The 24,306-nt window shown below is 40.2% G+C and overlaps 1 protein-coding gene across 1 annotated transcript in view; it reads left to right on the top strand.

Annotated features, from left to right (window-relative positions):
* The first annotated feature begins 3,382 nt into the window (after nucleotides 1–3,382).
* Kynu (kynureninase) overlaps nucleotides 3,383–24,306 on the top strand; it is a 119,999-nt gene continuing 99,075 nt past the window's right edge. Inside the window, exons 1-2 of the mRNA XM_057755465.1 lie at nucleotides 3,383–3,444; nucleotides 12,093–12,274. Coding sequence (XP_057611448.1) covers nucleotides 12,106–12,274 — 169 coding nt within the window. The 5' untranslated portion in view covers nucleotides 3,383–3,444; nucleotides 12,093–12,105. The remainder of the gene's footprint in view (nucleotides 3,445–12,092; nucleotides 12,275–24,306) is intronic.

Here is a 24,306-nt window from a genome sequence, read left to right as displayed (position 1 = left end):
ACCACTGTAGCATGAGTGGGGGCGGGGACCTGCTTGTGGTTCTGGGGTTTCTGTCCCGCCTGGTATGCCACAACTGTTTAGCCCCAAGGAAAATCACACATAGGTCTCCATAAATTATAAGCTGATTGGTCCTATTAGCTCTAGCCTCTCACTGGCTAACTCTCACATCTTGATTAAGCCATTTTTCTGATCTATGTTAGCCTTGTAGCTCAGTACCTTTTTTCAGTGGGGCAGATCACATCTTGATGCTTAGGTGGTCTGGGCAGGAGTGGGAGTAATCAGCTTCCTCCTTCCCAGAACTCTCCTGTTCTCATTACATCATTTCTACTTCCTGTCTGGTTTTCCCACCTATATTTCCTGCCTGGCCAAACAACATTTATTTGAAACATGATTGACAGAATACAGACAATTCTTCCGCACCATACCACCACTTAGAACAACTGTAGCTCCATTATTTTGCCTTGGCAAAGAGTGGGCTAAAACTTGTGACTCTGGGTGCTAAGTAACAACTTAGTATCAGGTTACTTAGTAACAACTAAGACCTCCAGTCAGGATAACAGGGTTTTCCTGTTCCAACTCTCTATATCAAAACAGCTTGTGCCTATCATAAGAAGACTGCTTTTATAAATTAAATACAACAATAGTTTCCTAATCCTGAACATTTAAGGGAACTGGGAAATAATTTAAATTATTAAATAAAACCAGTAGGGTAAAGTGAATGGATGGAATACAAGAAACTAAGGGGTGCAAGCCAAAGAACAGTTTGAGTGGTGAGGGAAGGCAGGCCTCGGTAGCTCTGTCCACCAGCCCTACAGTTACCACTCAAAGATTCTACCAAATAGCTGAGAGGAAACCTTTGGCCTATCAGTATACATCTCTCCATACTGAGTAATAAGGGAGTATGGCTTTCTCTCTGCATAGATCAAATCTTCCAAAATTCTGACAGCACAAGACACTAAATGATAGATAATAAATAAATGTACTACAATATTTTAAATTTCTCAATTAGATTCAAATTTTTATATTTCCTTTTGAGTCAAGTGAGGAGACTCTATTTTATGTGTAGCTTTTAACGGTGCTTGGTAAATTATCTTGAAGCAGCTTATATATTCTTTTTTTTTGATTTTTTTTATTGAAAAAAAATTTTTCCGCCTCCTCCCCGCCTCCCATTTCCCTCCCCCTCCTCCCGCCCCTCTCCCCCTCCCCCCACTCCTCTTCTCCTCCCTCTCCAGCCCTAAGAGCAGTCAGGGTTCCCTGCCCTGTGGAAAGTCCAGGTCTAGGAAGGTGAATATCCAAACTGTCTAGGCTCCCACAAAGCCAAAACATGAAGTAGGATCAAAACCCCGTGCCATTGTCCTTGGCCTCTCAACAGCTCTCATTGTCCGCCATGTTCAGAGAGTCGGGTTTTATCCCATGCTTTTTCAGTCACAGTCCAGCTGGCCTTGGTGAGCTCCCAATAGATCAGACCCACTGTCTCAGTGAGTGGGTGCACCCCTCGTGGTCCTGCCTTCCTTGCTCATGTTCTCCCTCCTTCTGCTCCTCTTTAGGACCTTGGGAGCTCAGTCCGGTGCTCCAGTGTGGGCCTCTGTCTCTATCTCTATCCATCGCTAGATAAAGGTTCTCACTCAGGATAGTATTTTCTATTTCCATCCATTTGCATGCAAAATTCGAGAAGTCATTGTTTTTTTACCGCAGAGTAGTACTCTAATGTATATATATTCCACACTTTCTTCATCCATTCTTCCATTCATCTTACACCTATCAGAATGGCTAAAATCAAAAACACCAAGGATAGCCTTTGCTGGAGAGGTTGTGGAGAAAGGGGTACCCTCATCCATTGCTGGTGGGAATGCAAACTTGTGCAACCACTTTGGAAATCAGTTTGGCGGTTTCTCAGGAAATTTGGGATCAACCTACCCCTGGACCCAGTAATACCACTCTTGGTAATATTCCCAAGAGATGCCCTATCATATGACAAAAGCATTTGTTCAACTATGTTCATAGCAGCATTATTTGTTATAGCCAGAACCTGGAAGCAACCTAGATGTCCTTCAATGGCAGCTTATATATTCTATGACCCTGTCTTGGTGGCTGGGGGGTAATGTGCTTTCTCTGGGGAACTTGTCTAATTTGAGGGAGCAAAGAATGCATCAAATGGATTTTGTGTCCTGGTTCAGTTGTTTTTTTCTTGTATTGTTTTACTATCTCAATAATCTTGCCCGGAAGATGTGGTTTCTGCTCATCAGGTAGATAGCAGCCTTGGCCTGAGCAGTGTACTGCAAATTGTCCAGGTTACAGTGAAAACACTCAAAAAACTGAACAGGGCCTCAATGAGTGCAACACACTGCAGGCTTCAGCCAGGCCCAGGAGCCACACAGCAGCAAGCCAGGCAGTCTCTTCTGTAGTTCCCATTTTGAAAACCTTGGTTCTTTCTCTTATGCCTAATACAGTCTTCAAAAGACTTGAACTCTAGGCCTAGGCCAGATGATAAAAGGTAAAGCTTTGCAGGGGGTGGGGGTGCACAGGCCTTTTATCCCAGCACAAAGGAGGCTGAGGCGAGGTTGAGGAGGGGTCTCTGTGAGTTCAAGATCAGCCTGGTCTAAACAAGACAGGCTTGGAAGATAGAGAAACCCTGTCTCGAAAACAAACAGACAAACAAGCAAACAAAAGCACAACTTTAAGAAAATTTGCCTGAGTAAGGTTTCCCAGTGTACCCCAGTCTATTTTTCACATGGATTTCAACCCCTAACTCTTCTTTCTGTGGCTGGCATACCGTCACAGGTTCTAACCTAGAAATTTAAAAATTCCATTATTAGGCAACTATGTATTTTGAGGAACTAATAGCCTATATTAATTTTCTTTGGAGGCAAGGTCCTTCTTATTAAGTGCCGAGTGTTTCGGTTACCTGTATGTACCACCAGACCTGGTTTATTTTAAACTTTCGAATAAAATCTTTGTCCATTATAAGTCAAAAATCCTACAATCAAATTGAACACTGGGTCAGTGTCTTAAAATCCAAGAGAAATGTGTCCAGAGTTGAAAGAGGGCATTTCTCCAGTGCTTAGAATATTCCAGAGCACAAAGTGAAAAATAAATGTAGATTTTTGAAGGTTAGTTCTCTGACACAGTAATCACAGCAAAGATGTCAAGGAAGCCTCTGGTCTCTCCTTGGCTAGAGTTGACAAGGGCACCCCACAAGAAGCCCTCACAGAGCCAGGTGCTTGGCTACCTACAGGGGGAGGAGTAGCATTTTGCTTAGTTCTTGCCAGTGGCTAGAAATTTGCAACCTGGTTAAACAGGGTGGGAGGAGCAAAGTTGACATGCAAATTCCCCAGCAGGGTGGAGTCTGACCAGTTCTTAGAGTCTGGCTGGCTAGCCACGGGGAAATATCAGCCTTCCCCTGAGAAGATAGTGGAAGTGAGAGCCCTGAGCAGGACTGAGCAGGTAAGCAGAGAGGCCATGGTGTGGCTCTACACAGAAATGTCCATAAGCTTCTCTTGTCCTTTTCCGAGTGGTTCTTCTCTGCTAATATAGTGCGACCCATCGGAGATTTTTTTTCCCCATTGTTTCTGCATTTTGTGCCATGATCTCCTGCATCTCCATACCCAGCATAGAGAAGAGATCTAAACAGCACAGCGAGATAACACATTGCAGTTCCTCTACTAAACTTTAGTTTAAATGGGTCAGTAGAGCAAGTCCAAGTGAGGAAAGGCATGTTTAAATGAGCTTTCTGGTTTCTGCTTTTGTATTTTTGTCCTGTGCTGCTGTTGGTCACATTCACATTTACAGAAGTGAAAGTGTCTCTTCTGGAGTGGAGTTTCTTCCCCTTTCATTTTCTACAGCGTTTGCCTAAAAATAGAAAGTCGATTCATTTTTTTTTCTTTTCTGTGTTTGGTATACAGTTCCTGTTCCAATGTTCACTACTTTAGGAACTTGGAAACAAACGCAAACTCAAGCAAAAGTAAAACAAACTCAAGTCTTCTACTGTCTGGCTCTTCTGGTCGTACCTGTGTCGTCATCTCATTCTTAATGAGAGTCCTACAGAGCGGGCTTTGTGCACCTGTATATAAACCTTTTGCATTCCCAGTGGAAGATGGCATTCTATGAATGTATCTATACCAGCTTCTAAACTTTGAACTTAGTATCCAGTTCAAATTTCCTCACTCCAGGGTTAGACTGACTCTTTGTTGTGTAACCATTAACTATTGAGTGCTGGGTAATTTATTTAACTGGTTAACCTTAGAACAGTAGGATCAGAAAGTCTTAAATCTGTGATTCCTAACAAAGGTGCAGCTTTTAGTAAGTCAAACCCTTCAACTGTGAAAATTTAGCTACATAAATAAAACCATGGGGATATGGTTTTCAAAATTTCAAGTGTGTCATTGAGGACAGAATCAATTTCCATCAAACCACATTGATATTTAAAGCTGTTGTGGAAATACCTTATGAATGTGACTTGATGCTAACCACAGTCTTTTGGGAAAAGTTAAATTGAACTTTATTTTATATGACAATGACAAAAGTGTGTTCAGATGACTTGCAAACCAGCACCTGACATGTTTGTCTACCTCTGCAAAATTAAACCATGCTCAATACATGAAATATGAAATTTGACAGTTATGAAAAACTGGGATCTAATGTCTTCATTTTCAAACAAATCATGTCAATTTACTTGGCAATGATAACCCTAAACAAGGCATAAAATGATGTTTTGAAACACTAATTGTCTTAGCTGGTGGTATGAATGCAGAATTAAGCAGCAATTAGTGTGAAGTAATCAAGTGCTCTCTCGGGGAGAAGGCCTTGAATGAGCATCTCAGCCTGTTGGAGCTGTGCACAGAGGGGTAACCCAGAAGAAGACCTAATTTCAGTGAAGAAACTCCTGTTCGGAATTTGCTCCTGCCTTAGGTACAAAAGCCCAGAAGCGGAAACAGTCACACTTTGGCCAGAAGAAAATAGATATTAAAATAAAGAAATTAAGTCATGAATCTGTAACCTCAGTATGCGGGAAGGAGAGCCACAGCTCCAGCTAAACTTCTGCTGCCTCCTGATGCTCTCTCTCCAAGTATTTTTTTTTTAGGAGGAAATAATTTCACATATAGACTATGCTGGTGTGTACATTTTATGTGGACTTGACAAGAGAAAATGATAATAAACTAAATCATTGATTGTAAGTCTCAAAAAACAGGATACAAGGAAATAGTAGGCTGCCCTGTGCAGAGGGTTTTATCTCTCCAGGGTTTTTTCTCTGTGGGTCTTACTCTATGACTCCTCAAGGGACATTCTCGGCCACACTTGATGATAAACATTGTATTGGCCTCAGAGTTGATTTTTCATCTATTGTCAGTCTTTGGCTTCCAGGTTAAAGTAAGTAACTCCACCTTACTAGGACTAACTAGATGTAGGTGCAAGCATATGAATACTGCTCTTGTTTGTTTTTGGATAGGATCTGGCTATATAGTCAGGGCTGGCCTAGAAATTGTGATCCTTGGTCTTTTCCCCAGTAAGGTTACTGTAATAACAGATATGTGCCACCATGCCCAACATGATTCACTTTTATTGTTCGCATGCTTGGTCACGAGGTCAGCAGCATTAGTTTAGTTTTTCAGAGCTGTATGCCCGAGTTCGTAGTAGATGCTCGGTAAACATTTGTTGAATTGATGGTTGAATAACTGTCATTGTTTGCACACTTAGAAAGTTTCTACGTTTACTCAAACAAATTCTTGCCCGTTGTTTTCTCATAATGAGTTTCTGTTCTTTGAAATATGTGTAAATAACCAGGAAGACGGTTTTTAGATTGCTGTTGTCTAAGGCAGGGTCTTCTGAGGTAGTGTGAGCTGGCCTGGGACTCACTATCTGACTCAGGGTGATGTTGATTTCAAGGTAGGCCTCAGCCTCCATGGTGCTGAGACTGCAGGCCTGAGCAAACATTCCCAGTTTCATTTAGGAGTATTGCGCCAGCCTTTCACAGGCTGGAGGTGTGAGAGCAAGGTTAAATTGTGGCCACAGAAGATGTCAACAGTGTTAACAAATGCTCCTGTGAGGATAGTGGGGTGCTGTTTGGATATGACAGCGAATTCATCTCAGAATTGAAAGAACTTCTTCCTCAGAACTCATATGTCCCCAAAGAAATATAACGTGCCAGCACTCCAGTTAAAATGCCAACATAAGGCAAACTCTTGTCTCCGAATTTCACTAAAGGTGTTTCTCTAATTGGTCTTCCTATGTCAGAGTGGGAGAGGGTCGCTTCTCCCGGGAACAGGTCATTCCTCATGTCACATAATTCACTGAGCTGTTTGTTTGGCTTCTCCTATTCAGCCGTCATTTTACCTTTAGAGGAAAGCCTGCATACATAAGCAACATTGCTTAGCAATGGGGTAACCATCATGAGAAATTAAACACGGTGCGGTGCTAGTAGAATAGACTTTAACAGAGACTGTAAGAAATCCCTGCAACAGGTCTGTGTTAGGGACACACCAAACAGAAAAGACAAAGAACAGCCATGGAAGTGTTCTGTGACATTCCACACAGGACCAGCCTGTATTTGTTCCCAGCCTTCACTGTTTAGCCACAACTGCTCTGCTCAGTGACCTTTTTGCTGCTAGCGTCACGGCACACTTTCCATGTTTTAATAATCAATACTTCTGTTTCACTGTGAACATAAAAATGAGTCTCTTCTGACCCTATGCTCTGGAGCCCCAGTATTTCACAGTTTCCCTCTGATTCTTTGAAATTCATGATCCTGTTTTTACCTGGACTAATCAGTATCTCTCCCAGTTCAAGCTCCTGGAAGAGTTTGATGTTATGCTCAGTTAAATACTATGGCCACTGCTTCAGTAGAGTTACAGCAAATCATTCACAGACACCCATGCATGGTTAAGTGTTTAGGCAAGGTCAAACCAAATGTGTCAAGGTCAGACCGAATGAGGCACAGTTATCTCTATTTGTAGGTGGAGTTTTCCCATCCAGTGAGCTGCCTCCAGATGACCAGACAGAGGTTTACATTAATTGTAAATGTTCAGCCAATAGCTCCGACTTATTACTAGCTAGCTATATCCTACATTTTAAATGAACCCATATTTCTTATTTATGGTCTGCAAGGTAGCAGTACCTTTGTTAGGTATAATTTGGGATGTCTTTCTGTATGTGTGTTGCTTTTATTGGTTAATGAATAAAGCTGTTTTTGCCAATGGCTTAGCAGAGTAAAGCCAGGCATGAAATCCAAACAGAGATATATAGAGAGAGTAGGTGGAGTCAGGTAGACGCCAGCCAGCTGACGAGAAAATAGGACATGTAGAAAATGATGTAACACCATGGCAACATGGTAATACATAGACTAATAGAAATGGAATAATTTGAGATGTAAGAGCTAACTAGAAATATGCCAGAGCTATTTGTCCAACAGTGTTGTAATTAACAGAGTTTCTGTGTGATTATTCAGGTCTATGTAGCCGGGAAATGAAAATGTAGTGTCATCTCCATGTACAATGGCATGTTCATCTTGCTTCTTAGCATCTCGTTTCTCCCTGTACCATCGGTTTGATCACCCTGCCTATACTTTTTGCCTGGCTATTGGCCAATCAGCTTTTTTCTTTAGCCGGTGAGAGTAACACATATTCATAGTATACAAAAAGATTGTTCCACAGCATTTATTCTAGCTTTCTTTATTAGAAGGTACCCCAGGAGGAACCAAGTTCAAATCAAGTTGCCGGTGCAACAAGAATATTCTATCTTTATCATCCACACATGTACCTGAATAACCTGTGTTCTAGTTAGGATTAAGTAGAAAAGGAAGGATGGAAGATGAAATGCAACTGCAAAGCTTCTTCCATGCCAGTTTTTTGGGAAAAAAAAAACTCATTCTACATTCTTCTTAGAATAAGATGAAAAACAAATGTCACACTTGCTCTTCATTGCAGATTCGGTTTGCAGTGGCCATAGTTGCATCACTCTCTAGATACCCAAGGATGTGGAATTGAATATTTTCTATGTAGGACTCTGTTTTCTATGTAAGAAAAACTGTTGCCGTCCAGTCTATGTTTTTCTTTTTTTTTTTAAATATTTATTTATTTTTATTATGTATACAATATTCTGTCTGTGTGTATGCCTGCTGGCCAGAAGAGGGTACCAGATGGTTGTGAGCCACCATGTGGTTGCTGGGAATTGAACTCAGAACCTCTGGAAGAGCAGCCAGCGCTCTTAACCTCTGAGCCATCTCTCCAGCCCCCAGTCTATGTTTTTCTTAGCAAATATGTCATGAACTCACAATCTTCTCTTTTCTCAATCCTATAACATCTTTAAAAATTATGTTATTACTAGTATAAGTAAGGTCAGGTGCATGTTCGTGTGTATGTGAGAGAGGGGGGGAGGGAGGGAGGGAGGGAGGGAGGGAGGGAGGGAGGGAGGGAGGGAGGGAGGGAGGGAGAGAGAGAGAGAGAGAGAGAGATTTTTTTACATTAGTACAGGCACACATGTGCCATGGTGCACACCTCTGATAGTCAGAGGAAAACTTTGGGAGTCAGTTCTGCCCTTTCATGCTGTTGACTCAGGGGCTTTCTTGTTGTTTCTACCAGGCTCACACTCTAGGCTTGTAGTCCCAGGGAATTCTGGGTAGTTCTCCTGTTTCCACCTTGCACGTTAGAGCAGGAGCACTGGTTTACAGATGTGTGTTGCCCCATCTGGGCTCTCAGAATCAAACTCAGGTTGAAAGACTTATGCAGGAAGTACTTCCACCTGCTTTGCCATCTCACCAGCTCCCTGCTAAATTCTTATAATTCCTCACAGAACATAGTAATTTTATTTAATGCTAATTTGCATATCCAGTGTTGTGCTGAATAAGTACGTTTGCTATTCAACAAGTATCCAAAAGCCTCTTTCAGTTACAGAAGTTTTCCTTGACTAATATCTGCCCCTGTCTATTTCACTCTATTTCCCCTTCAACCCTACAGGGTATTCATTGACCAGTCCCAGGTAAGCTCCTATCCTGGACCTTTAAGTTCTGAAATACTTCCTTCAAGTTGAGATCTTCATCAAGACAAATGCACAGGTTCACCCTGATGTTGATCACCTAAACCATCTCATTATTCTGTCTCTTTAGTTTTTAAAACTATCTATAAAATTTACTATGGCATTTACTCTCCTTTCTTCCACAAAATGTCAACTGTGCAGGAATTGGCACTTACAGCCATCTACCCTGCCTTCCCACCAGTGTCAGGAGCCACATGAAGGGAGCTTGGCAAGTTTATGTCTTAAAGGCCTAAGTGGATGATCCTTACAGAATGACCATGTGGAAATCAAGGGAATCTAAGGAGGCCTGGTTATCTTTAACTCCTTTCTTATTCAACTTCAAAGAACTAAAATTTAAGGGAAATGTCAATCAATAAACCAACAAATGAGTGGAGTTAAAACATGCAATTAATCCTCCGTTGTCATGCCAGTGATATAAATATCTCAACTAGTAAAAGTGCTTGCTACACCGCTGGATGTCTCAAGTTCAATACTCTGACCCACAGCACAAAGAGAGAACCAATTCCTAGAAGTTTTCCTCTGATATCTGCACATACTCAGTGGCACATAGGTGTCCCCATGTGTGGGAGGATGAACTGCTTGTTTTTCCCACTTGCCAAGCTAACTTAGCCCTGAAATAATCACACAGAAACTGTATTCATTAAATTACTGCTTGGCCCATTAGCTCTAGCTTCCTATTGGCTAACTCTTACATCTTAATTTAACTCATTTCTATTAATTTGTATATCACCATGAGGTTATGGCTTACCAGCAAAGTTCTGACATGTCTGACTCTGGCTGTGGCTCCATAGTGTCTTTCTGACTCTGCCCTTCTTTATCCCAGCATTCAGCTTAGTCTTTCCTGCCTATCTATGTTCTACCCTATCAGGCCAAAGTGGTGCAGGAGAATTGTCTGTATTCTGTTAATCATGTTTTAAATAAATGCGGATTGGCCTGGCAGGAAGTATAGGCAGGGTGATGAGAACAGGAGAATTCTGGGAAGGAGGAAGCCCATTGCTCCCAATTCCTGCCTAGACACTGAAGAAGCAGGATGTGACCTGCTCCTCTGAGAAAGGTACTGAGCTATGTGGCTAACATAGATAAGAATAATGGGTTAATATAAGTTATGAGAGCTAATAAGAAGCCTGAGCTAATGAGCCAATCAGTTTATAATTAATGCAGACTCTCTGTGTGGTTTTCTCTGAGATTAAAGGGCTGGGGGACTGGGCAGGACAGAAACCCCATCAAGCCCAGCCCTCATTTTACAGAATGGTGCCCAATGTGTAGTAGGCCATAATGCTACACCAAGGCAGTTTTCTTTATTCATTAACCAATAGAAGCAACACATAGACAGAAGGACCTCCTACACCAATTGTATACATTTTATATATAGTATATTAATTAATGAAGTAAATTTTAGAAAAATAAATTAATAATAAACCTCCAGTGTTCCCTCAGAGAGGTTCATCACACATCCCCAAACACTAAAGAGTTCTAGATGATTACAAGTGGAATGTGGTTTCAAAAACCACCACGGAATCCTGTTTGCTCTGAGGTGATCAAGAAACAGTAGGTGGTTAAATTGCTCTGGTATCTTTTGAAGAGAAAGGTGATATTCAGAGAGAACTTTCCTCTCCAGTAATATAATTTACATGCTAAAGACTCTTGTTAAAGTTTAAGTTAACTATAATTTTAGAATGTTGTTATATGGAGAATTAGGAGTCTCTACTTAAAAAAAAATAACTTCGTTGTCACAGTTTAGTAAAGTAGCTAGCTAGAAGGAGATGAAACAATAAATTTGTGGCCTTTTTTTAGATAAAAATGGAATAATGGATAGAGAAATGGCTCAGTCACTAAAACTACTTTTTTTTTTAATAACAGAACCTGGCTTTGCTTCCCAGCACCCACACAGCTAACAACTGCCTCTAACTGCAATTCCAAGAATCAGATTCCTTCCTCAGTTCTCTGTGGACACTGCACACATAGGGCACATACACATATATGTAGGTGAACAATCAGGTACACAAAACAAAAATAAATAAAACCTAAAATTGAAGAATGATGGAAAGAGGACTATAAGGGAGATGCCTCAGTCAAAAAACTATCTGCTGTACAAGTTTATTTCAGCTCTCCAGCTCCCACAGAAAAATGTAGGTGCAGCAACAGGCATTTGTAACCCCAGAATGAAGGGGAGGATAGAGACTAATAGATCCCTGGACCTCACTGGGATGCCAGCCTAGGCTATGGGTGAGCTCCAGGTTATATTCCTAGCACAGGTGCTAGGAATGTAAGACTAAGTGTGTGAAGACGGTACCAACACTGATGTTCAGTCTCTGAATATCCACACACAGACTTGCAACCCACAAACCACATGCACATACACACAGAAGCATATGCATGCTTACATACATACATACACGACAGACATCAAAAACAAAACACAGCAACATTAACAACAGTAGCAACAAAAATTCTTCTGCAATCTTAACCATTTTTGGTTTTGTTTGTTTAGAGAAGTTATCACTGTGTATCCCTAGCTGGGATGGAAATCTCTCTGCAATTCAGGTTGACCTCAAACCCACAGAGATTTGCCCCTGCCTCCCTGTTGTGCCACCACAGCAAGCGTAGTATTTCTAAGTTCAAACATTTCTAAGTTACTACTGTTCTTATTTTATCTATAACAAAATCTTAGGATGAGGTTTAAAGCGAGTAATTATATTGTCCCTCCACCATCTGAGTTACAGGAATAGAACTTAGGTTTTCAGGATTGGCAGCAAGGGCCTTTACTCTTGGTGCCCTATCTCCGGCTATTTCTGTTTGTTTGATTGGGTGGGGGTAGGTTTCAGTACGTAGCCCCTCGTGTGACACTCATGATGTACCCCAAGCTTGTGTCTATCTCTCAGTTATTCTCCTACCTCAGCCTTCCAATTCCAAGATGATAGGTGTGTACCTCCTCTCCTGGCTATGATTCCATTGTTTCTGAAACTGCAAAAATGGGAATCTGAGTTTAAAATCTCGAAAAGGGATAATACTCTGCAGAAAAGTGACGATGGTTATATTGTTTCATCATTTTACTTCCTTCTCAGATATCAGCTTGTGATGGAACCCTCGCCTCTTGAGCTCCCGGCTGATGCAGTGCAGCGCATCGCGACTGAACTCCAATGCCACCCAACAGATGAGAGAGTTGCTCTCCGCTTGGATGAGGAAGATAAGCTGAAGCATTTTAGGGACTGTTTTTATATCCCCAAAATGCGGGATCTTCCTTTAAGTAAGACTACACGGGAGGGTTTTGTAAATCAATTTAGCAATTAATTTATCTCTGCTAAAACATAGGATTGTCATAAATCTTTGAAAACCATTGTTCTATGGCATAATAGAGCTCTTACAACTGTTTCTGAGAAAATAGCAGGCCCCTGGTGCTACCCTATCAACCCATCCACCTACCTGAGACTCATATTCTTTATGTTTCTTATCCTTCCTGAATACACTGCTCACAAGGTGCTATTGCTGTCAACTACTTCTCTGAATAATACAGCAGCTGATTGAAAGCATAGGCAGAGGCGTTTGCTTGTTCTCGGCACTTAAAGCACAAAGCAATGCTTTTCAAAGCGATATTAGAACATGTCTTATTTTGTGGCATCTCATTGATGATAGCGTGGTGCTTGTCTGAGAGCTAATGCATTTGTGGCTGGGAGTATTAGGAGGCATATTAGGTGAACAGCTATCTTTGCATGCTGGGAAAAAGGCAACACGTGTCAGAGCTACAAGAAACCCACACTGCATTTCTAATATCACAAAATGGCCTGAATGGTTCTGTTTCAGGGAAAAAGTCCTGTTTGTAAACATATGTAGCCCAGGCACAAAGAATATGAAGAATCTCATACTGAACTCCATTCCAGGTTGACTGGAATGAATCACGAAATCAGCCTCATGTGATTTATACAGTTCAACTTCCTTTAGTTTTCCTTCAAAATAAAGTGGGTGCCATTTCAAACACTCAGAATCCAAGAACCTCCACTAACATTACTTGGAATAGGATTGGGTCACATATTCTCATTTGGCTCCCACTGTATGAACACCCGTGTGAAATGTGACACCTACAGGTTCGATTCATGTGTGACTGCCATGTCTAGCATCAGCCATAGTTTTGGAAAGATGAATGGAGTGCAAACCAGGTGTCACAGGAGAAATAGTTTTGCCTCAGAGTTGGACACTTAAAAATAGATGAGATGTAAAATTTAGTTGTGGGAATTGTAGCATACTGTTTTCCTATGTGTTACAAATAGAAGACTCTGGAATGGAGACATGGCTCAGTGGTTAGGTGCACATACTGCCCTTCTGGAAGAACAGAGTTCAGTTCTCAGCACCCATATCAATGAATTTCAACTGCCTGTAATTGCAGCTCCAAGGGGATTCAATACCTCTGGCCACTTTGGGCACCTGGTGCACAGACCCACACAGAAGCAGACATACATATAAATTTTAAAATAATTTAATTTTTAAATAGAAGTTGCTCGCACTGTCTATATAATCAGTTAAGAGCTGGTGTCATTTTCCCAACTCTAAGAATAATATCTACTTTGAGTTTTTGCCAAACAGATCTGCTTGGGGAAGTAATGACTGATTCTTAAAGAAAATAAGGAGTGATGGTACATTGATTCACTAATTAATTTAAATTTGTTTTAATAACCTGAATTTCAGATAGTTAAAAAAAGTTATTTTATCAAGACAAACCATGGTTTCCTCACAAGCAGCCTGAGGGTGAATAGGGATGTGTAAACTCAGTCTAGGTTTCCATTAGAATTGTTCAAAGTGAATACACTTTATAAACATTTTCTTTCATACTATTATAGACAGGATCTGAATATTCATAGTGAGCTGGTGGTATTTTTAATGCTTTACATTGTTCTGCATGTTATAGTCAAAACATGGAAGAAATGAAGGAAGGAATAGAGAGAGGAAGGAAGGGAGGGAGAAAAAGAAAAGAGAAAATGTGAGTAGTACATAGTGGTTGTGAGGAAAGGGGCCATAAGACCAAAGAAGTAAAAGTAATGGAGGTGAGGGAAGGGGCTGAGCTTCAAGACACACTTGAAATATTTATTAAAGAGTAGATTTAAAATTAGCAGACACTGTCCCAGTCCAGCTTTATGGTATAGGTTAAATACCAGTGACGTGATTCATGTAATTAACTTGTTTTAGGCAACTGCTTATCTAAAGAAAAAAAATACTAAAGTCTTTTCCTGGTTTACTGTGTGTGGTCCTGACTTAGAGTTCAGGAAGGTAACAGTTGAGTTTCACAATAGTAACAATCATGTGGGTACAATGGGAAGACAGGGTCAGGCATGTCCGCTTCTTTAGGAGATTTTCAGAGTTTACCTAACATGTCTCCACTGAACTGGAACAAAAGAGTGCTGATAAAATGTCTTTTTCTTTATTTTAAAAAGGTTGTATTTAAATGGATGCATGAGGCTGCATTAGTTTAACCACTCTACATACATGTAAGTGCCCTTGTGGACTGGAGGGCATCAGACCCTATGGAACTGGAGTTCCAGTCTGTTGTGAACTGCCTAATATATGTGCTGAGAACCTGGCTTCTCTGCCAAAGCAATAAACACTCTCTGCTGCCAAGCCATCTCCCCAGCGACACATTCATCCTTAATAGTCACACGCCAAGCTAACAATTCTAATACTATAAAGGAAAATGAGAGTGGAATCAGGGAACTGCTAACAGCTGGGTTAACAGTGAAACTACAAATTTGAGACTCATCAACATTTAGGTAACATTTGAAAATATAGGCTTGAACATTAAGAAGTACACATCCACCAGAATAAAATTTCTGAAAGCAAAACTGTAAGCAAGAGCCTGGAAAAAGCAAACTATTAGCAGACTGGGGAAAAACAAGTCAGGGTGCACAGAATGTGTGTAGAGAGGCATTCAAAGGAATGAGGGTGCTTACTGGTTTCCGCAGTCAGAGCCTGAATCCAGCAGTTAAGAAAATGTTATTCAGTAGGCTTAACTTTAATCAAGTCATTGGAGTGATAGTGGGTAGGTATTCTTGCAGATGTAATTGAAAGAACGGAAACTGGAATTTACAGCCATTCTCCAAGAATCTTTCCCCTGAAAAGAAGAAAAGCGGTGATCACAGGGAGAGAAAGGAAACCTCAGATGTCTTTGATCATGGCTGCACTTTAAGAAGAAGAAGCCGAGAAATGTGTGCATTAGAAGTTATGCTTCTCAGCTAAGAAGAGTTTCTATTAGCTTTGTTGTCTGCCTCTGCATTTTCAGCTCATGGGACCCACAAATCTTAGATAATATAAACTGTTAAAGACAGTCTTTGTCGGTTCTCAAGAGATGGGGATAGTGGGCAGGATCAACCATTCGGATAGATATTTCTTGAAGAACTTTCATGGCCCCATCTGATCATTACATCCACCTGGCAAGACAGTCCATTCCTTAATCTTCAGTGTGCGAAAGGATTAGAATTAAGAATGTGTTTATCCAGAATCCAAGCTTTCACCCATGAGTGGAGGCAAGGTCTACTTTCTCCTTTAGTTGTTCTCTTAGTTATATTTCTATTACTTCAATAAAGCACCATGACCAAGGAATCTTTTTTAAACCGATATTTATTGAGCTCTACATTTTTATCTGCTCCCTCCCTGCCTCTCCTCTCCCCCCTTCAACCTTCCCCTAAGATCCCCATGCTCCCAATTTACTCAGGAGAACTTGTCTTTTTCTACTTCCCATGTAGATTAAATCTCTGTAAGTCTCTCTTAATGTCCTCATTGTTATCTAAGTTCTCTGGGATTGTGGTTTGTAGGCTGGTTTTCTTTGCTTTATGTTTAAAAACCACCTATGAGTGAGAACATGTGATAATTTTCTTTCTGTGTCAGGGTTACCTCACTCAAAATAACATTTTTCTAGTTCCATCCATTTTCTTGCAAAATTCAAGATGTTATTTTTTTCTTCTGTGTAGTACTCCATTGTGTAAATGTACCACATTTTCCTTATCCATTCTTTGGTCAAGGGGCATTTGTTTCCAGATTCTAGTTATGACAAACAATGCTGCTGTGAACACAGTTTAGCACATATCCTTGTGGCACGATTGAACATCCTTTGGATATATACCCAAAAGTGGTATTATTGGGTCTTTTTTTTATTTTTTTTAGATTTATTTATTTATTGTGTATACAACATTCTGTATCCATGTATGCCCAGACACCAGAGGAGGGAGCCATATCTCATTACAGATGGTTGTGAGCCACCATGTTGTTGCTGGGAATTGAACTCAGGACCTCTGGAAGAGCAGCCAATGCTCCTAACCACTGAGCCATCTCTCCAGTCCCATATTATTGGGTCTTGAGGAAGGTTGTTTCCTAATTTTCTGAGAAATCGCCACACTGACATCCAAAGGGGCTGTACCACCTAGCATTTCTACCAGCAATGCAGAAGTGTTTCCTTTTCTGCATAAGTTGTCATCAGTGTTTTTGATCTTGGCCATTCTTACAGGTGTAAGATGGAATCTCAGAGTTGTTTTGATTTGCATTTCTCTGATGACTAAGGATGTTGAACATTTCTTTATGTGTCTTTCAGCCGTTTTAGATTCCTCTGTTGAGAATTCTCTGTTTAGGTATGCACTCCATTTTTTTTTTATTGGATTATGTGTTCTATTGATGACCAGTTTCTTGAGTTTCTTTGTATACTTTGGAGATCCTACCTCTGTCTGATGTGGGGTTAGTGAAGATCTTTTCCCATTCTGTAGGCTGTCATTTTGTCTTGTTGACCATGTCCTTTGCTTTAAGGAAGCTTTTCAGTTTTATTTTTATTTTATTATTATTATTATTATTTATTTATTTTTTTTTTTTTTTTTTTTTGCTTTTTCAAGACAGGGTTTCTCTGTGGTTTTGGAGCCTGTCCTGGAACTAGCTCTTGTAGACCAGGCTGGTCTCAAACTCACAGAGATCTGCCTGCCTCTGCCTCCCAAGTGCTGGGATTAAAGGCGTGCGCCACCACTGCCTGGCCAGCTTTTCAGTTTCAAGAGGCCCCATTTATTAATTGTTTCTCTCTGTGTCTGTGCTGACAGGGTTATATTTAGGAAGTGGTCTCCTGTGCCAATACATTCAAGTGTGTTTCTTACTCTCTCTTCCATGAGCTTCAGTGTGGCTGGCTTTATGTTGAGGTCTTGGAGAGAGTAGGGATACAAAGAACACACCTAAACATAATAAAGGCAATATACAACAAGTCAACCGCCAACATCAAACTAAATGGAGAGAAACTCCCAGTGATTTCACTGAAATCAGGAGCAAGACTAGGTTTTCCACTCTCTCCATATCTAGTCAATATAGTTCTTGAGGTCCTAGCTAGAGCAATAAGACACCAAAAGAGATCAAGGGGATACAAATTGAAAAAGAAGAGGTCAAACTTTCACTGTTTGCTGATGATATAATGGTATACTTAAGCAATCCCAAAAATTCTACCAAGGAATTTTTATGACTCATAAACACTTTAAGTAATGTAGCAGGATACAAGATTAGCTAAAAAAAAAAAAAAAATCAGTAGCCCTCCTTTACACAGATGATAAAGGGCTGGTAAAGAAATCAGAGAAACATCACCCTTCACAATAGCCACAAATAGCATAAAATATCTCGGAGTAACACTAACCAAACAAGTGAAAGACTTGTATGATAAGAACTTTAAATCTTTGAAGAAAGAAATTGAAGAAGACACCAGAAAGTGGAAAGCTCTCCCATGTTCTTGGGTAGGCAGAATTAACATAGTAAAAATGGCAATCTTACCAAAAGCAATCTACAGATTCAATGCAATGCCCATCAAAATCCCAAAACAATTCTTCAGAGACCTCGAAAGGCCAGTACTCAACTACATATGGAAAAGCAAAAAAAAACCAGGATAGCCAAAACAATCCTGTACAATAAAAGAGTTTCTGGAGCTTCTGGATGATCACAATCTCTGACTTCAAACTCTACTACAGAGCTACAGTACTGAAAACAACCTGGTATTGGCATAAGAACAGACAGGAGGACCAGTGGAACTAAATAGAAAACCCGGATATTAATCCATACTCCTTAGAACACTTACCTGTTAGTGAAAGCATGTGAGATTTATCCCATTCATAGGGTGTCTCAAGTGGTGTTATTTTTCAGATGTTATTAAGGTGACCATATTTTTAAGTTTCATGGGTGTACCTCCCAGTCATACGTAGAAGACACTATCATCAAGTAGATGTCCTGGTCCTCTGTCTCTTAGGTTATCCAATCCAAAGAGGGCAGTTCTAAATGCATCTACATGTAAACAACAGTAAAGGGATTCAGCAGGTTGTATTTGTAAATTTATAGAGATATGTGTAACAATAATAAATAACAAGAAGTCATGAAAAAAGAAAAGAATAACCATTGCTCCCACAAGGTAATATCAAGAAATCCAATAACATTAAACAGGACTTAATGAGGTATTGTGGTATGTGATGTTAGTATTAAGTCACTCCCAGCAATACACAAAGATATGAACTCATTCCATTCTGAACAATAGTGGACTAGACACAGATACAGTTTTTATTCAGAAAATATATAAACCAGATTAATGGGTCTTTACTATGTGACTAAGTCTCAGTATTCAGGTACATGGGTACCGTTTTACAAATGAGTGCCAGATCTCTGTGCACAGCATGAGTTCAGAGGCTCATGTGTGACTCCATATGTGAAACGGCCTGCTACTGAGAGACGATTCTTTTTGTTTTAAGTTTTGTTTTGATGATGCTTGGCTATAGTAAGGAACTCCCATGCTGTAGGTGACACAATACGCAGCTTCAAAGGACCCAGGTTCAAGTATCTCTGTTAGAAAACTGAGACTTCAATTTGTCATGTGTTTTGCTGCTGACACTAGGGGCAGGAAAACAGGGAACAAGTTTGGGAAGTGTCCACATTGCTTTTGTCCTCAGAGATGTGGCCGAGAAACCCGGAACCGAATCAATACATGACTACAGGGAAATCAGACGGATGGCATCAGCAGAAAACAAACGAACAATTGCAATGTCCCGTTCATTCTTTAGGGAATTTTGCTCTGACAGGAACAGGAGTGGTAGGAGTCTCCTAGAATTCTGACAGACCACAAAGCCTGCGGTTAGGGCTTCTGGATCTGTGAATTCCTCAAGATTAGCAAGACACCCTGAAGCTCTTTTATAATTTCATTGTATTTCCACTTCTGGCTTCCTAGCCTAATCTTCAGATGGCCCTTAAACATGAAACTCTATCCCAACCAGCTTATCACAAACTGAAAATATCCTTAAGTGATAAAGGGCTTGAAAGTTAAAAACTATGAGTGGAATTTAAGTCTGTTAAGTGGAACCAACTCATGCCTCTGTTGTCAGTCCTCAAGAATCATTAGAAGGCCACTAGACACACCACAATAGACACCAGTGTCATCCTGGAAGTACTTCACCATGTCAAGTTGTGTCTGACTGCTACCTAAGTACAAAATGCAAGCAAGGGTTTCTACAGTGCAAAGGAAAGTAAATACCCATTGTACCAGACCTGAATATTTAAAAAAAAAAAAAAAGTTTTATTTTAAAACATTTTAAAGGGAGAATATGTTAGCACCCTCATCTTTCATTTTAATGGCCAGGAACAGAATTGTTCCTTAGGAAGTCTGACAGGCAGAATTATATGTATTGGATAATGGAAGAAAAGGAAGCCTTCCCTCGCCTCTTGCTTTCCTTCTGAGGCATCTTTGTCTTCAAGTAATGTTTTGACCTGATTCCTCAGAGGACTGTGGTCTCAGATTTATGGACATGAGCATAAGTCCCAGCTCAGTGCTAGTCAAGACTGCTGAGATGCAGTTCAATATTGCCAACAGGAATAACCAGCCATTTACATTCGTATCGCAATTATCAAGATTGGAACAATTTTACAATTATGGCAGTTTGTACCCAATGAATTCAGATTACATGCCTGGTTCTTCCTGTGGAAAGGGGGGCTCTAAATAATCAAAACATGAAAGAAACAAGGACAGTTGGGCCCTCTGTTTTCACCTAGTGATTATAACATAACCAGTAACCTTTTCATGCCCATCAACATGAAAAAACATTGTGCAGCTTTGACAAACAGAATATCCTTCATTTATTTCCTTTTCTTTCTCTGGCTTTGTCCCCTGCCCCTTTCCCTCCCCCTGCCCTTTAACAGGGAAAGAAATTCTCAATTTATGCAAAATTGAAAATAAAAACATAAGTAATTTATTTCATCTTTCTTAAATAAGGAGTTACTAGTTACAGTGTCCCAGTGATAAGGCCAAACTCTGATCAAGACTCCAATCAGACTGGGCCACACCCCTAGTCCTGGAGAGGACGATCAGGGAGCAGCCCGAACAGAAGTAGGAAAGAGTCCTATGTGCAAGTTTTATTGCACACTTGTCAGGGAGGTAAAGAAACGTAAGCAGCAAGCTCAATAGAAAAGCTCTTGTCACTATAGCCATCCCAGGCATTAGCAGACAGACACAGGAGCAGGACATAGTCATCTGAGCTGTTAGTGTCAAGACTTTGTATATTGGAGTCTCCCGTGACTGAGCCAATTACTAAGGAAAGTAAAAACATTCTGTGATGTTCTGAGTGGCCAGGGTCTCCAGTTCTACTTTGCGTGATGGTCTTGTTGTCCCCCAATTTGCATGATGGTCTTGTTGTCCCCTCCCTGACCCTCTGCTGCTCACAAACACCTGTAGGCAAGGAAGAGGGAACAGGTGACCTTCTTAGGGTCTTATCTGTACAGCAGCCATAGAAGCCACAAAGGCTGTGCCGGAGGAGGATAGAACTGGGTCTCAGGGAAGATTAGTAAAACTTGGCCAAAGACTCAGTGCAGAGCCCTGTTTCTACTTCCATTCCAGAAGCCTCTGAGGATACCACTTAGCACTGATAGAGAGCACTCAGTGAGCCTCTTGTCAACAGCTGGGAGACCAAAAGGTTGTGAGAAGGAAGATGAAAGGGGAAGATCTTTATTAGCAAGTTGATAACCTTGGGTAGCACTGAGGGCAGTGATTGAAAACCCATCCTCATATGCTCACTGTACTCTCAGTGACTGTTCTCTAGGGAAGGAAAACAGAGACAAGGCTTAGGATTGTCATGGGGAACTGTCACCCCGTCTGTCTGACCCTATGGTCTGATTGATCATAAACTTGAAACTTCATGTCATACACTGCTATGCAAAATTTTGTTGGCACAAGAAGGTCACAAGTAAGTAGCCTAGGAAGCAGTTTCTTTCATAATCTCAAAATGAATGTGTTATTCTTGGCATAGAAGGTAACCTTAGAAGAGAAAGACTGGATAACTTCCAGAACAAGAGACTAGAGGCGTCACACAACACAGAGTCAGCCAGGACAATGAAATGGCCACTCTCAAACTTTCAGTGGCTGGACAGCCATCGTTTCCTTTTGATCAAAGTGGGACTGAACATACAGTATGTAAAATGGTAGATCGAAAATTGAAATTCTAGCCTAGGGCTGGGCAGAGTGGTACATACCTCTAAAATTCCAGAACTTGGGAGGCCAAGGCAGGTGCTGTGAGTTCACGGCCACTGTGGTCTACTTAGGGAATTCCAGGACAGCCAAAGGTGAGAGAGAGAGAGAGAGAGAGAGAGAGAGAGAGAGAGAGAGAGAGATTCTAGTAATTTCAAATCAAACAGCTCTGTAATAACATCTGAATCCCATTGTCACATAGCTACTCACTTACTATGTGATGTTTTCACATACACGTATAGAGAAGGACATGCTACATAGGAATTCCTTCGAATCAAATAATGTATCTTTTGGAGTTGAATCTCATATTTCATTTTCTTTCATTTCTTTTTCTTCCCCTGTGCCCTCAAGCCAAAAATATTACCATAAAACTCTCTTGTAGTTATCACAGCAATCTGTTCTAAGATGCTGTTGTCAAAGCAGCTTTGGGGCCTGACATGTGTCCTGAGTCAGGACCTCAGCTTTGACAGATTTGCCTTTTTGTGTCACTCTGGGCTTTGACATCTCCAAAGCACAAAATGCTGTTCTCTATTTTACAGAAAAAGAATGTCAAAATTGGACAGCAATATTTTGTTGTTTTTTTTTAAAGTACATGTCTTTCACAATAATTAAAGAATGTTAATTCCTTATCCTGATTTATTCTAATAACAGACATTTTAAGGTTTTACTTTGCTAAAACTGAATGAATGCAAGTGTCGATAGTCACACTGGATACTGATATATAAATTACAGTAAGACCTGTGGCACGTACATCCTAATTTCACACCAGGCACCTGGGAAACTCACTCACTAACATATGAATTCATTATAGAATCATTTTATATCTAAATATTCTATGCACGTAGAAAATGTTGGCATTTCTTTAGAACTACAAGGTCACTTCTGGGTTCACTTCATAATTTTGAAAAAAATGATGTCCATGATAATAATAATAACATTAATAACAATAATGGGCTGGGCAGACGGCTCAGAAGTTGAGAGCACTTGATGCTCTGCCAGCGGACCTGAGAGTGAATCAAAGAACCCATGTCGGAGAGCTTACCACCTCCTGTATCTCCATCGTCAGGGGATCTGATACCCTCTTCTGGCTCCCATGGGTACCTGTACATGCTTGGTAAGCAGACACACACGATAAAAGTAAATGTGAATTTAAATAACGATAACAGTAAAAATGATAAAGCTAATTCATGTTTTATGCAATAAACTTCCGCTGGATTCTCAATATGAGATTGTTACTGATTATGTTTGTTCTGAGGAATCAGAATTGTTCTGAAGATGTGATCTGTGAGACAGCTGGCTAGAACCTTTCTCCTGGAGCCTAACATGAGCCACTTGACATAATAGCATAAGCTGACCGATATGAATTTCATCATGTGCAAAGTGGAAAGATTTTCTTTACAGGGCTCAATTATTGAATCTTAAAACATTTTAAGTGGGGTCGCTCAAGTCTTATATTCCTGAAATTGCATGGTGTATTAAGTGGAGTGTAAAATACCATTTACAGCCTTGGTATCTCCATTAAGCTTGAGGAATCTGTATTTTATTATTTTTTCTTCAGTTTGTGATTTTGTGTGTGTGTGTGTGTGTGTGTGTGAATTGAGTTGAGTGAAAGACTTTCTAGAGTAAGCCTGGATAATTTGCTAGGTGATATATTTTTTAATGATTAATACAGAGGTACTCTATAGGAACAAGTTCATCTTGATCAATCTTTGGCTCTAGCTCAGGCACTGATGTTTCTTTTTTAAAAACAACAGCCTAGAAAGTAAATCTAAAAAAGCACGTGAAAATTTCCTTAGCATTTACAGCATTTTAGAGACATTATTTCATTAACAGGTCATAATCATGTTAAACATCAGCAAGCATATAGGTATATATAAATAATTTTATATATAAGAATATAAATATACTTACATGATCCGAAAATAAGTAGCAGTTTATCTATTTCAATTATAACATACCTGTAACTGATATGCAATGTACTTTCAATTAAGACCTTATGTGAACAAGTTTTATTACTAAGTCAATGGTCTAAACACCTAATGAGCACATTTTGTGTGTGAGGAAAGCAGTATAATAGAAAATTCATATGTATAGAAGACATAAAACTCTACTTGCAGACATTAAAATAATTACAACCTAAAATAGCTTCATTAGTATGCCTGCAAATATTAAACGTCTATTTCCTTTGAGTTAATCAACCCAGTAAAAGCTAACGGAGTTTAAGTCACTCCAAGGAGGCCCACTAGGGAAATGTACCTGTTGGATTCAGTCACCTCCGCAGAAGTTCTGAAAATCTGCTTTGGCACCAGAGGTGAGAGGCAGTAACTGTAGACCTGAAATGCCAGCTGAAGGGAATAGTAACTTTTCTAAGGGTCTGGTGGTTCCTTGTGGAGAGACATTTCCACATTTACAATAATTGCTTCCCCAGGGAAAAAGCTACTGTACATGCACTGAGCGCTGAGTTAGGTTTCCTTTTGTTCCTGTGCTTTGCAGCACTGTTGGTTTTGTTTCTATTGCCATTTTTCCCTCTGATGGAGGGCTTAGAAGCAACATCAGCAACAGAAAAACAAGTCAGACTTTGCTTTTCTGAAGTTAGGACAAGCATTAGAAAAAGCTTCCCATCAAATATGTCAGGGAAATTTTATTTTTAACACATGCATACAGCATGAACTGATCCAATCATGGTGATGAGCAGGTACAGTTCCCTGTCAGAACTTTATGCTTGGAGTCATCAAGTTCCTTCCTCCTGATTCTTCATAAAATGCTGAACAGCTATGATCTATATT

Source organism: Chionomys nivalis, chromosome 22 (genome assembly GCF_950005125.1).
Source record: "Chionomys nivalis chromosome 22, mChiNiv1.1, whole genome shotgun sequence".
Lineage (NCBI taxonomy): Eukaryota > Metazoa > Chordata > Mammalia > Rodentia > Cricetidae > Chionomys > Chionomys nivalis.
Note: the sequence above shows the minus strand (reverse complement) of the source record. Positions and strands in the feature narration are given on the sequence as shown.